The following is a 14,099-nucleotide window of genomic DNA, read 5'->3' on the forward strand; positions in this document are numbered from 1 at the left end:
AAAAAACCCACAATAAAACAACAACAAAAATCCAATAAAAATAAATCAAGACAAAACCACGCCGAGGCATAGTGGCATATGCATTTAATCCCAGCACTCAGGATTAAAGAAACATAGGGAAAACTTGTGCTGTTCCCACAGCAAGGCTAAGGATCTAGAAGGGGTGGAGGGTGGGAGGGCTCTGCATATGAGGCCTCAGTTCAATCCTGAAATCCCAAGCACCAAAAAGTTAAAAATAAAAATGAAACCCACACACGTAACTTGGCTTTCTGTTCACTGTTTCTACCCCAACGCAGCACAGACTGTAAGAGCTTCTGTGGTCTCCCCGGCCACTGCTCGTATGGGTCTAGTAGGCCAACACTGTGCCTGACTGAAGTTTTCCAAACACAGCACCCGAGGTTCTGTACGCCCGCATACGATGCTCCCTGTCTTAGGTACTGCCTTCTCTTCAGGTCCTTAGCCACCAGAATCTAACCAGTTCGACTCTACTGAGGATGTGAGGTTGTTAGAAAGGCACAACCTTTCCTCCTTTATAGCTGGATTCTCGGCATTACCACTTAGAACAGAATATGGTAAAGACATTGGCTTGTATGTCTTCCCTTCTGTTAAAGGGTGGAGACTAGACTACATCCTGTGCAGTTTTCCCCTGTGATAATCAATGATTAATGAACTCATAGCCTCTGTTACCATCAGGCAGGGCTGTCTATACGAGGTCCTGATACCACCAGCTTTCCTCACACCTCAACCCCACGCCAATCTGGTTGTGGTCCAGGGTTTATCTGTGTTTTGACAGGTAGGGATAATTAGTCTAGGGTTACTTCATGCTCTTACATACTCTGTCCAGCTGGGGTAAGTGACAGGTGTGCCTCTGACAGCCCTGCTCATGAACTGCCAGTGTCCAATGGCTTTTCCCTGGCATCTTCCTTGAGCTGTCCTGTTCCTAACAGGGAAACGGGATAACTAAATGATTCAGCACTCTGGTTCCAGTCAGAACTTTAACAGTACCTCCTATTTCTAAGCAGGTTTGGGCCATCTACATACTATTTTCTTAAATTCATTTATAAAATGGCCTACCAAACCTTAATCAAAGCTGTTGCAAACTTAGTCGTAGTTAAGGACCTAAAAAGAGGTCTGCTGCTCTGGGTAGTTACTAGGACATGCCGATGGCTTTCTGGAGTGACTGCTCCTACACGTGACTAAAGGCTGCAGTCTTCCAGGGACTCAGCCCCACCCTCTGCTTTACTGTTCTGTCTCCTCCACACAGTAGCCTCCAGGGTAGAAGCTTTGCTTCCCTGTTTGCTGGAAGCCACCACACCCACAAGTGTTTATAAATTAGACTTTCCACAAATATGCGCCAAATAAATTATGCGAAAAGAAAAAACAAGATTTTAAACTAAGTATAGAAAAATTGCCCTATAGTATTTCTAGCCCTGTATTTTAACTTATCACTCAATATAATAAAAACATAAGAAAATTTATTAAAATTTGAAGGCAAAAATCATAATTTCAAAAGGTTAGACTTATGTCAGGTCAGGTGTGCTGACAAATGGACACATTCCTGAAGTTCAAAATCAGATCCAAGAGCATCACTTTCAGAATGTTCTAGTGGGTTGGGTTTACTTTTGATAGTCTTAGATGAGACAGTCACTATTCTGTTTTCTTTCTTGATAGAAATGCATTTTTTCAAAGATTCACTTTTAATTGGCTCATTAAGCAAAGACCTTCTATCCCCAGGTCCTTTGCTTTCTGAGTTCCCAGCAGAGTCAGCGTTGGAAAGCAGGTCCTTCCTGGGGTGTCTCTCAGCAGACGGCCTTCTGGAGGGCTCACTTGCCGTGCTCCCCTTCTCTGAAGAGGACCTGCTATGTTTAGACAACACCTCCTCTTCTCTTTGACTTCTGCCTCCAGAAATGACACCTGCTAAAGGAGAGCCTGTTTTAGCGATAAATCCTGCTGCAGGTCCCTCCTGCTGCTCCAGGCCTACAACTCCCAGGTTGTCTCTGGACGCTCCCGCTGCCTCTTGTGCAGAAGCCGGATCCTGGACGGTGTCGAGAGGTAAAGGAATCAGAGCATCACTGGTAATCTTCTGAAACTACAAGGGAAACAATAAAGCTTGAGAACACAGCGAGCCACCACAGAGACGAAAACCTCACCGTAGAACTGTAACTTTTTTTCATGTTTACTTTTATTATTTTAGTTATGGAGGTGTGTGTGTGTGTGTGTGTGTGTGTGTGTGTATGTGTGTGTGATGCATACATGACTGTAGAGGCTATTAGAGGCATAGGATCCCATGGAGCTATAGTCATAGGTGGTTTTGAGCCACCCAACATGGGGAGCTGGGGACTCTACTCAAGTCGTCTAGAAGAGCTCTCTCTCTCAACAGTCAGGCCATCTCTGCAGCCTTGTAACTGTGATCTTACTATGCAGTCAATTCACCACTCAGAAGATCCTACAGTAATTCATTTCTTAATTATACCATGCCATGTGACTGGCAACTCAAGTTTATATATATGTCCAGAGTTAGCTGTATATTTTTAGCGTTTTTTGTTCTTTATAATTACCTTCAATTTTCCACATTAAAAAAACAAGACAAAACTATTTCTAAGAAACCCAATTCCTAGCCTCTCTGTGTATGTGAAGTATCCAAGGTGTGGCCTGACTGAGTTCTCAAGCCAGCAGCACCTCAGACAAGTCTTAGACCGGCTGCTGGGTCTTGGTGAGGCAGAAGAGAAAACATTCGGGGGGCGGGGGTGGGGGGCGGAGGGATGAGAGGGTTCCTGTGCCAGCCAACCTCCTCCGTCCACTAACTGGAGGCTGTAAGCACGCTAGTCTGTCTAGATTACTGGTCTCAGGCGTTCTCTGCACTAGTACTTGGACCTTCATCAGTGTCCCTTCATTGTAAGCTGACTACATACAGATAAAAACCTAGATGAGACATGAATATAAATGCCATTTACATTTAAATTCTGATTATCTCTTAACTTTCTTTCTTCACTGAAGATTGCTTATTCCAAGTATAAACTATCAAAAAAAAAAAACAAAAAACAACAACAACAAAAAAACTTTCAATTTTTTCTTTTTCTTTTCTTTTTTTTTTGACGTAAGGTCTGATGTAGTCTTGACTGGTCTGGAATTCACTATGCAGACCAGGTTAGCCTCAACCTCAGAGCCCTGCCTATCCCTGCCTCCCAAGCGCTGGGATCAAGGTGTGCATCATTATGCCTAGCCCCATTTTCTTACTGACAATGATGCAGCTTCTAGAAACAGGTACAAACTTGGCTCTTCCAGAGATAGACCACCATTCCTTTCTCTGACCTGGAGAGTGCCTTGCTGAGAGCAGGTCCACTCACTCGGATATCCTGCATTTGTCCTGTGGCAGTCTGTTTTGGATCCAGAGTTTCATCTTCAAGTGCTTTCTGTTCTTCTACAGGTGTATTAATCGTGGAATTCATCTGGGGATGACCTAACAGGTGGAAATCTGACTGATCTATACCAGCCATAGTGGCAAGCTGCCCAAGCCTGCAGACAGGAAAGAGGAGGAAAAGGCACTCACTTGGGGACAACGTAAGTTCACCCACACCTACAAGCATGAAATAGGTGTATAAATGAACACCAAGATCTAAAACTCTTAGAAGCCAACGACTACTTCCAACACCAGCCCCTCCCTAACCACCACCTTTCTACCCTGCTCTGTGAGCTCTAGACAATATGATCACATCCTCTTAGCACCCCAACTCCCCTCGGGAATACATTACACGTCACCTGACTTTCCATAGCAGTCGTCACCACTTCATTTTAAATACTATTCCAACAGCTTCAACCTCTGCCATCTCCATACATCTGACCCTCCCTCCTCAGCTTCCCTCCTAGCCACTACTTACTCACCTCAAACCCTGCCTCATCAACCTCATTTAGCTCTCTCTTAGCATCTTTTTTTCTTTGATTTTGAGACTCATGTAGCCTAAGCAAGACTCAAAATGTTTATGTAGTTAAGGGTGACTTTGAACTCCTGGTCCTTCTACCACTCATGTGCTGTGCTCCAGGAGTGTGCCACCATGCCTGACTGGCATCTTCTGACACTATGGTTCTTACGTGAGAACCCTGACCTACTCCTGTGTCTACAGCACCTGTGGACATCAACTACATCCTGAAGCCTAGGGGTCAGAAGAATTTAACTCGAAACATATTTAATAAGCAAGATGAATAAAAGGTTAAGAAATCTCCTATATATAAGAATACTTAAATATTTTCAATAAAATGATCTTTAACTTTTAACTTTAGTCTTTCTTAAAAACATGTTAAGGGATATATTTATAGCAGACAAAACTGTATACAATTAATATGCCCAATGGCATTAACTGATATTTACCAAGACCACCAAGTACTCTTTGTGCTACATTTTTATGATGGGCTTTCTAACAAGGCAGGTTTACCACTCTGCATTTCTTTTAAAAGGAATTCTCCACTAAAAAGCAAATCAAACATACTTGTTGATAATCACGATAAATGTCTTGTGGAAGCTAAAAAATGACGAGTTTCTCAGCAATGTACAATTAAAGCCACTGAAGAAGGAATGCCCACCCTCCAGATATACCCAGCATCTTTAAGAAGATCCAAAAAAGCGTGAAACTTCTGAAAAGAATTCTCGATGCTGCCCAAGACTCCTTCATCGTCCAGGATCATATTTGTCAAGGACTGTGCATGAAGGGCTTCAGATAGGGAGAAATTTATATTTCTTAGCTGGGCATTTTCATGTTCCAGCTACAAAAGAAAGTAGAGAATGCATGGTGTGATTTCTTCACAATCATCCAAAGAAAACTTTTCAATACCTAAACTAAATCATTAAAAATATAAGTAACTTATTACATTTTTAAACCATTTAATTAACTAATTTTTAATCAATGAAGTCATTAACCATAACACATAATGATCTTCAATGGAGACACTTGGTGAAATTTCTTATATAACAAGTAGATGAAAATGCAGTTGTTTTACTGATTTTTCCAAAGAACACATCCCCAACTGCTTAAATTCACATTGGACCATTGTGCAGCAGAGATTTAACCACCTAAGGTTCATATGATATTAGAAAACACTCTGATCTAAGCAAAATCATAACCCTGCTATACTTAATGTACCAAGGATTGATGTCAATATGCCAACTTTTAAAAACCATGTGTGTATATGTGTTCACACATGGGCATGTGCCACAGCATGCATGTGGAAGTCAGTTCTCTCCTTCCATCATGTAGGGCTAGGGAGCCGACTCAGGTGGCTGGACTTGGCAGCAAGTCCCTCATCCTGCAGGCCCTGGGTATATTGTGCTTATTTGTTAAAGCCTTGATGCTCAGTGCCCACTCTCAACATTGAGCAACTCTCTGTAGCTTCTTGCTCTCTTCTCAGGCAACACACGAACCCAACCCTGGCATTTCCCAGAAAGGCAAGGTTTACATAACATATGTTCGGCTTATGTCTTCCAGTGCTTGATACTTGTTATAATATATACACTTTGAGCACTCTTCTTTACATTTACTGTGTAGTTAAAAAAGCACTACTATAAAACTTGTCAGTGCTCACAGTATAGACTTCTAGCTCCCATGGCATTCTGAGCTGCTTGCCATTACCTTAGACCTCTGGCCAGGCGTAGTCCCCTAGCCTTAGCCACCTGAGCACTGCACACAGCCAAGCACAAGGCCCATCCTCTTAGGCTTTCCCAACTCACTGTGAGAAGACAGCCTCGCCACCACTTATGTTACATACACAGTAGAAGCCTAATAAATACACTTCATACAAGGCAGTCAAAAGCCAGGGGGAGGGGAAAGCTATTTCTTACATTTTTACAATACACTTTTTAGAACATGTCCAATGACACTGAATAAATGAATGCAAGGTTAAAATGCTCAACTCAGTGCACAATACACTATGCCTTATCACTTCCAAGTATTTTAAAGTTTCTAAGTACAGAACACGAGAGCGAGCCTCCTTACCTCACTGACTCGCTTGTCGGCCTTGAGGCGGATCACTCTCTCCTCCTTCAGCTGGTTTAGGCACTCCTCCAGCTTCTCCTAGTAAGAAGAATGGAGGAAATGTGGTAACCATGCTGCACTCTGATCCTCCACTCTCCCAGCTACACAGACCAGTAAGAACTGAGGGGCAGAGCCAGAAGTAACCTCAGGCAGTGGGATGACATGTCATTACTCATACACATACCACCTAGTGCAGTTAATTACTAAAAGGTATCAAATGGGCACATTGCAGAGTCACTTAAATCCCACTCTAGCTTAAGAGTTGCAGTAATTACCAGAAAAAATAGATACATATAACAGTGAATCACCAATAAAAAATTAAAGTCATGAAAGGAAATTTTTATTCTTAATTTTGGGTTCCTCATAATAGCAAACTCTATACCACTCTTAACATACCAAAATCACACAACTGCAACAAAAATGCATACTTAAGATGTAACACTTTTCAAGCACTTTATTGTATGGAAGCATTGTGCTTAGTTCTCTAGGTCCTCGCTAACATAACCATCAGTCCCTACAAGAAGACTCCTGGCTAAGGCGGAGGGAGCAGAACAGTCACCCTCCACTGGCTATGCAGCCGCCCTTGAATTCTTGGCTGCTCAAGGGCTGACCTTGCTCTTTACCAACATCAGGAAAAAAAATGTACCTGTGAGCAAACCTGCTCATCATTTTCAGGAACTGAGTGAGATTTTATGGTCCTTGATGATGGAGCTGAGATTATTTGTCATAGATAAATCCTGAAGTAGTCCCTAAGCCTTCCCAGGGCTGCAATGTTTCCTGCTCATGCAGGGGCCGCTGTGAGGGGATAATTAAGAATGTCACAGCAAGTGACCTTAGGATAGTGTGGATATGACACAATCAGGGAACCTGTTTAAAGGTATCAAGCTCTTCATAAAAAAGATTTTTATTACAAAGGAGTTAAGACAACAAAGAAGATCTTCATTGCCAACTCTGAAGTGGAGGTGGCCCACAGAAGATGAGATGGTCCCCTGACTGACAAGTAGCAAGCAAACGGGCTCTAAGAGACGATTTATGCTGGCGACACCAGCTTGCCTGGAAGAGGATTCCTTCCCAGCACTGCCAGATGGCAACAGTCTGGCCTACACCAAGGTCTCAGTTTTTGTGAGACTGAGCAGGGATTCCTAACTGGACTTTTACGTTAGAACTGTGAGCTCATAAAAGGAGGTTGTATTAAGCCATCAAACCTATAGCAACAAATTCAACTTCCTGGCTTAATAATAAAACAAGTATCTGCTACTCTCATAAACCACCATTTTTTGAGTAGTTGATTGTATAATAGTAAACTATCTATCTATTAAAACCTCACAATGTGCTTATACTACTGGATCCTCTTCCCTTAGCCTCACAGGTGCTGGGTCTACAGGTATATAGCTCAACACTTGGCTTTGCATTTGTGCATGAGTGTGTGCATTCATTCAAGTGTATGTGTGTGTATGCACATGTGCGTGCTCGTGAATATGCATGTGGAGGCCAGAGGTTGATGTTGGGAACTGCCTTTCACTGTTCCACCTTTCCTTGTGGCAGACCTCTTAATCAAATGCAGAGGTCACAAACATAGGTGGTCCTGCTAGTCAGCTGGCTCTCCATCTCTGCATTCCGAGGCTGGAAGTACAGGTGAGTCATCACACATACTTTGCATTTATGCTGATACTGATCCAAACTACAGACCCTAAACTTTAATGGCAAGTAGTTAAACATCGAGCTAACGCACTAGCTCCTGGCTTTATATTTTAAAGGCTTCTGAAAATTTACTTAAACACAGAATTTTAACTTAAAAGTTTAGTTTGGAAACATTGAAATAGCTAAATTTAGCATTGAGTAGCTAAATTTCTAGAACTCACATAGCTGTTCACAAATGTTTCCAGGGGATCTGATCACTTTTCTGGCCTTGTTGGATACTAGACACTATGTGATGCATACATACATGACCTCAAAACATTCATATACATAAAATAAAATATTTTAAAATGTTATATATCTAAGAAAAACAAAGATATAAAATATCTAACTGTGTGTCAACAAAGTTGTTCCCCTTTCAACAAACTGTTTTAAAGTATTTCCTCAGTGGAAAATTGAGTACTTTTACACTCAAACTGGATGTTTGAATATTGTTAAATGCTTTGATTATATCAGACTCCTTTTCTTTTTAAAGACTGATCTAATGTAAATGAAGAAAATATCTAATAAAAAATGCCTTAAAAAAAATAAAATAAAACTTCTACCGTGTGCATGTGGGGATGGATTTCTGCATGTGCATGCAGTGCTTGAGAAGAGGGCGCTGGGTCCCCTGGACCTGGAGTCACGGGTGGTTGAGAGCCACGTGACAAGAGCAGGAAGAACTGAACTCAGTCCTCTGTAAAACCACCACCTGCTCTCAGCTGCTGAGCCCCTTTCCAGAGCCAGCCGTGACTAACGGTGCCTAGAACTAAAACAAAATGTTCAGTACATTTCAGGGCGTGCTGGCTGTGTGTGTGAGGTGCACGTGTGCCACAGTGCATACATGGAGGCCAGACAACAGCTTCTCTCCCACCGTGGGGATGTGGGGATCCTGGCAATGGAACTCAGGTATGAGGCTTGGCAGTAGGCACCTTCAACTACTGAGCCATCTCACCAGCACATAAACTCCATTTATGAAAAGACCTTGCAAACTCCTGTGTTTATGATTCACATAATGATTTAATGCACCACAGCTTGAGAAAGGAAACTACAGTGCACCTTTCCCTTGCAAGCCAATGGGCTTCCTGGACTCACTTATATGGCACAAATGAGGGGTTACTAAAGGGGGCATGGGTGATGCCGAAACAGTGTCATCGATGCATGCTCCCACCCAAGCATGGACAATCTCTTGACATTTCCATTTTTGACTGGCTCTCCACAGCACAGCCAAGTGCAATGACATGAAACAGCTTCTCCCCCTAGTGGAGGGAGTCAGACAATGTCAAAACTTGTATCAAGTGTCTCTCCTCTCAACACTCTTCTTTCAATAGGGCCTTACTATGTAGCTCAGTCTGGACCCAAACTTTCCATTCTCCTGCCTCAGTCTTCTGGTTTAGAGGTATGTACCAAATGAACCTCTGTCTTAACAGCTTTCTGACATATGTCTAGGATTTGACACTGCTTCCAGTAACAAAGCCAATGTACTGGATGGTCTTATGTCAACTTCAACAACAAGCTGGAGTCACAGGAAGGAGCCTCCATAATTGAGGAGATGCCGCCATAAGATCCAGCTGTAAGGCATTTTCTCAATTAATGATCATGTGGGAGGGTCCAGCCCATTATGGGTAGTGTCATCCCTGGGCTGTTAGTCCTGTGTTCTATAAGAAAGCAGGCTGAGCAAGTCATGTAAAGCAAGCCAGTAAGCAGCACTCTTCCATGGCCTCTGCATCAACTACTGCCTCCAGGTTTCTGCCCTGCCTGAGTTCCTTTGATGGTGAACAGCAGTATGGAAATGTACGCTGAATAAAACCTTTCCCCCCAACTTGCTATTTGGTCACAGTGTTTTGTGGCAACAACGGAGACCACACTAAGCCAGCCTATCACTCTGAAATGTCACACCTACTATGACTCGCCTTCCCCATGGAAGCTGAGATGTGGGAAGAAGAGAAACATCTTTTATTAAACATTTATTCTGTCGCTTCCTATACCTAGCACAAAGAAAGCAGGCAGTGAAGACTGAAGGAAGAAGCCCTGGCCATAGAAGACGTACCTAAGAATATGGTTTTCTTCAAATGAACAAGTGGAGAAGCTTGCTCTTGTCTCCTAGTCTCCATTTCTTTGCTTAATAGTTAGTAGTTCAATTTTGTTTTTTTGGTCGGGCGTGGTGACGCATGCCTTTAATCCCAGTACCTGGGGGGGGGGGGGGGGNTGCGGCAAAGGCAGGCGGATTTCTGAGTTCAAGGCCAGCCTGATCTACAGAGTGAGTTCCAGGACAGCCAGGGCAACACAGAGAAACCCTGTCTCAAAAAAAAAAAAAAAAAAAATGGTTTTTGATTTTTTTTCCCCCTAAAAACTGAAAATTCTCTAAGGGCAAAGTCCTAACCCACTGACCAGCAAATTCTATACCTCTGGGTCCTGATTTCCTTATCTACTGAATACAGACAGTGATTAAGTGAATTAGCACATATACAAACTCAGAAGACTACATGAATTCACAATTGATCAGTGCAAAATGAACATGTGGATGCAACTACTATAGACAGGCTGATGATCAAACAGTCTGCTCCCACACGCACACTCAGCACTTTAGGGCAGCCACCGCCTGAGGCAGGCTTTTCGCCACAGAGTACTGATATGCCAAGATATGCACAGAATGAAGTCCTCAGAGAATACTCACATAATGGCCACCTAAGACTACAGGTCACCACCCTCAGGCCCTCAGGAAGCAACTCCTGGCGTGTCCCATTTCCAATTGCACAGTGGAACACAGGCTAGGTTTCCTCCAAGCTGCAGGCTGCCCCAGCACTAATTCTAAGTGATGGTTGCCCCATGTTGTACTGGATCAGTTACACTTCTTCCTGCTCACCTTCTCACTTGGTTAAGTGAGGATCCCTTCTACTGTCTTTACTGTGGGCTTACATATCTTAGCTGATTCTCAAGTGGATATATACGAGGTCCTCAATACACCTGGAGTAAGAAACTCTCTAGTTGCAATTCCTAGCCTTGGTCTTCCTCAGTGACTGCAGACTATTCTGATGTACTGTCTCCTGGACTTGATCACAGACCAGTAATAGCAAGCTTGCCCATCATGGACACAGTGTAGTTTCTAGCATTTAAACAACCAGAAGGAAAACAAAGCAGAACAACCCCATAGAACCGACCAAGCTCTCTCTCAGACCCCTGGAGAAGGAAACCAATCCAACACCTTGAAAACATGCTCAGGGCTGGAGAGATGGCTCAGTGGTTAAGAGCACTGACTGCTCTGCCAAAGGTCCGGAGTTCAATTCCCAGCGACCACATGGTGGCTCACAACCATCTGTAATGGGGTCTGATGCCCTTTTCTGGTGTATCTGGAGACAGCAACAGTGTACTCATATACATAAAAATAAATAAATAAATCTTAAAAAAAAAAAAAAGAAAGAAAGAAAAGAAAAAGGAAAAGGAAAGACTGCTTGGGGCTCAGTGCTTCTCTGCATCCCAGCAATAAAACACGCGGGCTCTCTGCAGACAAGACGAAGTGTTCCTATGTGGTCCACACAGGTTCTCTCCTAAGAGATTATAATTTTGTAAGTGATTACTTCAAGAATTCTCTCTATAAATATCGTGAATTTTAATTAAAAAAAAAAAAAAAGCTGTGGCATTTATCTTCAGGGGATGTGTAATGCTTGCAACTGAACCTAAGGCCTTATATGCTGGCCAGGAAATTGGTTTGCCAATAAAGCCGTATTGCATACCTGGCTTTAAATAAAATAAATAAAATAGGTAACTGCCCTTCAACCATTAATGACATTTTGAGAAGGCGCCATCTGGGAACTAGAAATCTGGGCCCTAACCACACACAAACTAGATGGACCTTATGTCCTTGCTCTCAGATATGCGAAAATCAAATCTCTGCTGTTTTAAGCCAATAAACAGACAAACAAACAAATAACAAATGGATAGCCATATTTCTAGATTTGTAAGTTCTATACCAAGACAGACCTAGTTTTAAGCAGTCACTATGGGGCTGCTGGTGTGGCTCAGTGATAGCATGCATGTTGAAAAGTATAAGGTTTTGAGTTCAAACCCAGATCCCACCAGCTTCCCGTAATTACATGTGAATCATGAAACCCACAAGAAAAGGCAAGACTTTCTAAAAGATAAGGTCTCCCAGAACTTACTATAAATCAGCTCTGATTTAAAGTCCAAATAAGGCAAAAAAATCTGCTAAGTAAGTTTTCTTATTTGCTAACCTGAACAGAAAAATGGAATGATATTAGATGCCCAGTTTTAAAGTATGGCTTCTTAGTTTTTTAATATTGTGGAAGGGGAATATCAGTAGCAAAAGTTGTTTTTCAAAGCCAGGGTGGTGGCTTATGTGGGAGGCTAGGACAAGACCGGGAACCCAAGGCCAGTCTGAGGTACAATGACTTCAAGGATAACTTGAGCTACGTAAGACTCTATCTTAAAACAAAAGAACCTCTTTCCAATTTTACTTTTACCAAAAACAAAGTTATATTTCAATTATGATAAGAGAGTTCAGCTAGTACTATCATCAGTTTCCTGGCCTTTCACGTAACAGTGCTGGGCTGAGGAGTTGTAGCCCAGTCAAAGCCAGGCCACACATCCATAGGACTAAGGTGATCCTCAGAGCATGAGAAGAGGCAGGGTATGGTGGTGGACACCCACAATCTCAGCACCCCAGAAGCAAGTGGCCAGAGCACTGGCCAGGCAGACAAGTCTAATGGGCATATTCTGAACCAATGAAAGACTTTATTTTAAAACCAAACAACTGGGCTGGTGAGATGGCTCAGTGGGTAAGAGCACCTGACTGCTCTTCTGAAGGTCTGGAGTTCAAATCCTAGCAACCACATGGTGGCTCACAACCATCTGTAACAAGATCTGATGCCCTCTTCTGGAGTGTCTGAAAACAGCTACAGTGTACTTACATATAATAAATAAATAAATATAAACAAAACAAAACAAAAAAACAAACAACTTCCTCAAACAAACATAGTGTGAACAAGTGAGGAATGACAGCCAAGGCTGTCCCCAGGCCTCCACATGCACACACAATGAACATTCATACAGATACTCACACACACAGCACCGAATCAGCTGACTGTGTCAGTACTCAATCTCCTTAAGTTTATGTTTATTTTATGGTCTTAAAGCTCTCATTGCAGCTAACGCTCTGATTCTACGAAGAGGAAAAGTCGGTGCCCTGTTGTATTTTGTAGAGTACGGACACTCTCATCATCCTTGTTTTGTACCTCTGAGAAGAGTAAGAGTTAGAATGGAGCAGCAAACAGGACTCCAAAGAGCTGCCTGGGTTTGTTTCACAATCAAGCTTCGTCAAGAAGCAATTATACTTTGAAATGGTCTTTGCAATGGTCTCGGTACCTTGAAAGGAGCTGTATACCTGTAATGTTTCTTCTTTTATGCTGGTTTTCTGAGGCGCTTCCTGGACACTTTCTGAAGAATCTTCAGTCTCGTCAGTTTCTGAGGACGAAGGACTTTCTACTGTCACAGTCACGGGGAAATTTGATTTCTGAAATAAAGAGGACATGACTTATTAATAATACTATAAGCCAAATACTAAACACCAGAGGACACCTAATCAAATCGATCTGTCAAGTGACTTACTATAAATGTATCTCACTGTTCCTGAGCCTAAAACAATCAGTAACAGAAAAATGTCATTAACTTATTCTTGCTGTTACTACAAAACCATGTACTCCACATGGCTGATTCCTGTTTGGCACTGCATATGTTTGCTAAGCTCTTCCTAGACAATTCAAGTAGGGAGTCAAAATAAACACTTCTTCAGATCAACTTTTACACCACAGGTAATAAATTTATTCTCTACTGCATGAAGAGTGCAGAAGTACAATTTTTAGGAGGAAAAGAATTAACAGACTATAAAATCAGTAAGTGTCATTAATAAATACTAGAATGGTTTTTTAAAATCACGTCCATATACACAACTGAAAGTAGCGCACCTCATCTTCTCTCCGTCCGGCAGCCTGAACTAGTGTAGGGACAGTCTAATTCTCCTGTCAGGCTTCATGGTTTCCCTCTAGTTAAAAACTGATGTGGTCATAACCCTACTGAAAATGTACAGACTGAACCGGTGCTGGGACAGTTCTGCAGAATAAGCAAACCCTCGATGGCAGAACAAGATGGCTTCCTAAGACCTCAGGGAGTAGAGTGTAGGGCTGCCATGCAGCGTGGGACATTAGATGCTTTCCTCCTACTCTTGAGAGATCTGTGGCCTCCATGAACAATTAACTACAGGACACAGCAGTCTGGCAGAACTAGCCTGCTCCAGAACTGAGCCAGTGGGAGAGGGAATGTTTGTGATCTGACTTTAATGTGTGGAGAGAGAGAGAGAGAGAGAGAGAGAGAGAGAGAGAGAGA

At 42.5% G+C, this 14,099-nt stretch overlaps 1 protein-coding gene across 1 annotated transcript in view; it reads right to left on the reverse strand.

The window, feature by feature from the left end:
• Window positions 1-1,455: 1,455 nt before the first annotated feature.
• Window positions 1,456-14,099, reverse strand: part of Cep78 (centrosomal protein 78) — a 26,687-nt gene continuing 14,043 nt past the window's right edge. Inside the window, exons 11-15 of the mRNA XM_021201354.1 lie at window positions 13,102-13,230; window positions 5,985-6,062; window positions 4,592-4,758; window positions 3,348-3,516; window positions 1,456-2,089 (exon numbers count right to left, since the gene is read on the reverse strand). Of these exons, the coding sequence (XP_021057013.1) occupies window positions 1,526-2,089; window positions 3,348-3,516; window positions 4,592-4,758; window positions 5,985-6,062; window positions 13,102-13,230 (1,107 nt within the window). The 3' untranslated portion in view covers window positions 1,456-1,525. The remainder of the gene's footprint in view (window positions 2,090-3,347; window positions 3,517-4,591; window positions 4,759-5,984; window positions 6,063-13,101; window positions 13,231-14,099) is intronic.

Source organism: Mus pahari, chromosome 1 (genome assembly GCF_900095145.1).
Source record: "Mus pahari chromosome 1, PAHARI_EIJ_v1.1, whole genome shotgun sequence".
NCBI classification, from domain to species: Eukaryota; Metazoa; Chordata; class Mammalia; order Rodentia; family Muridae; genus Mus; species Mus pahari.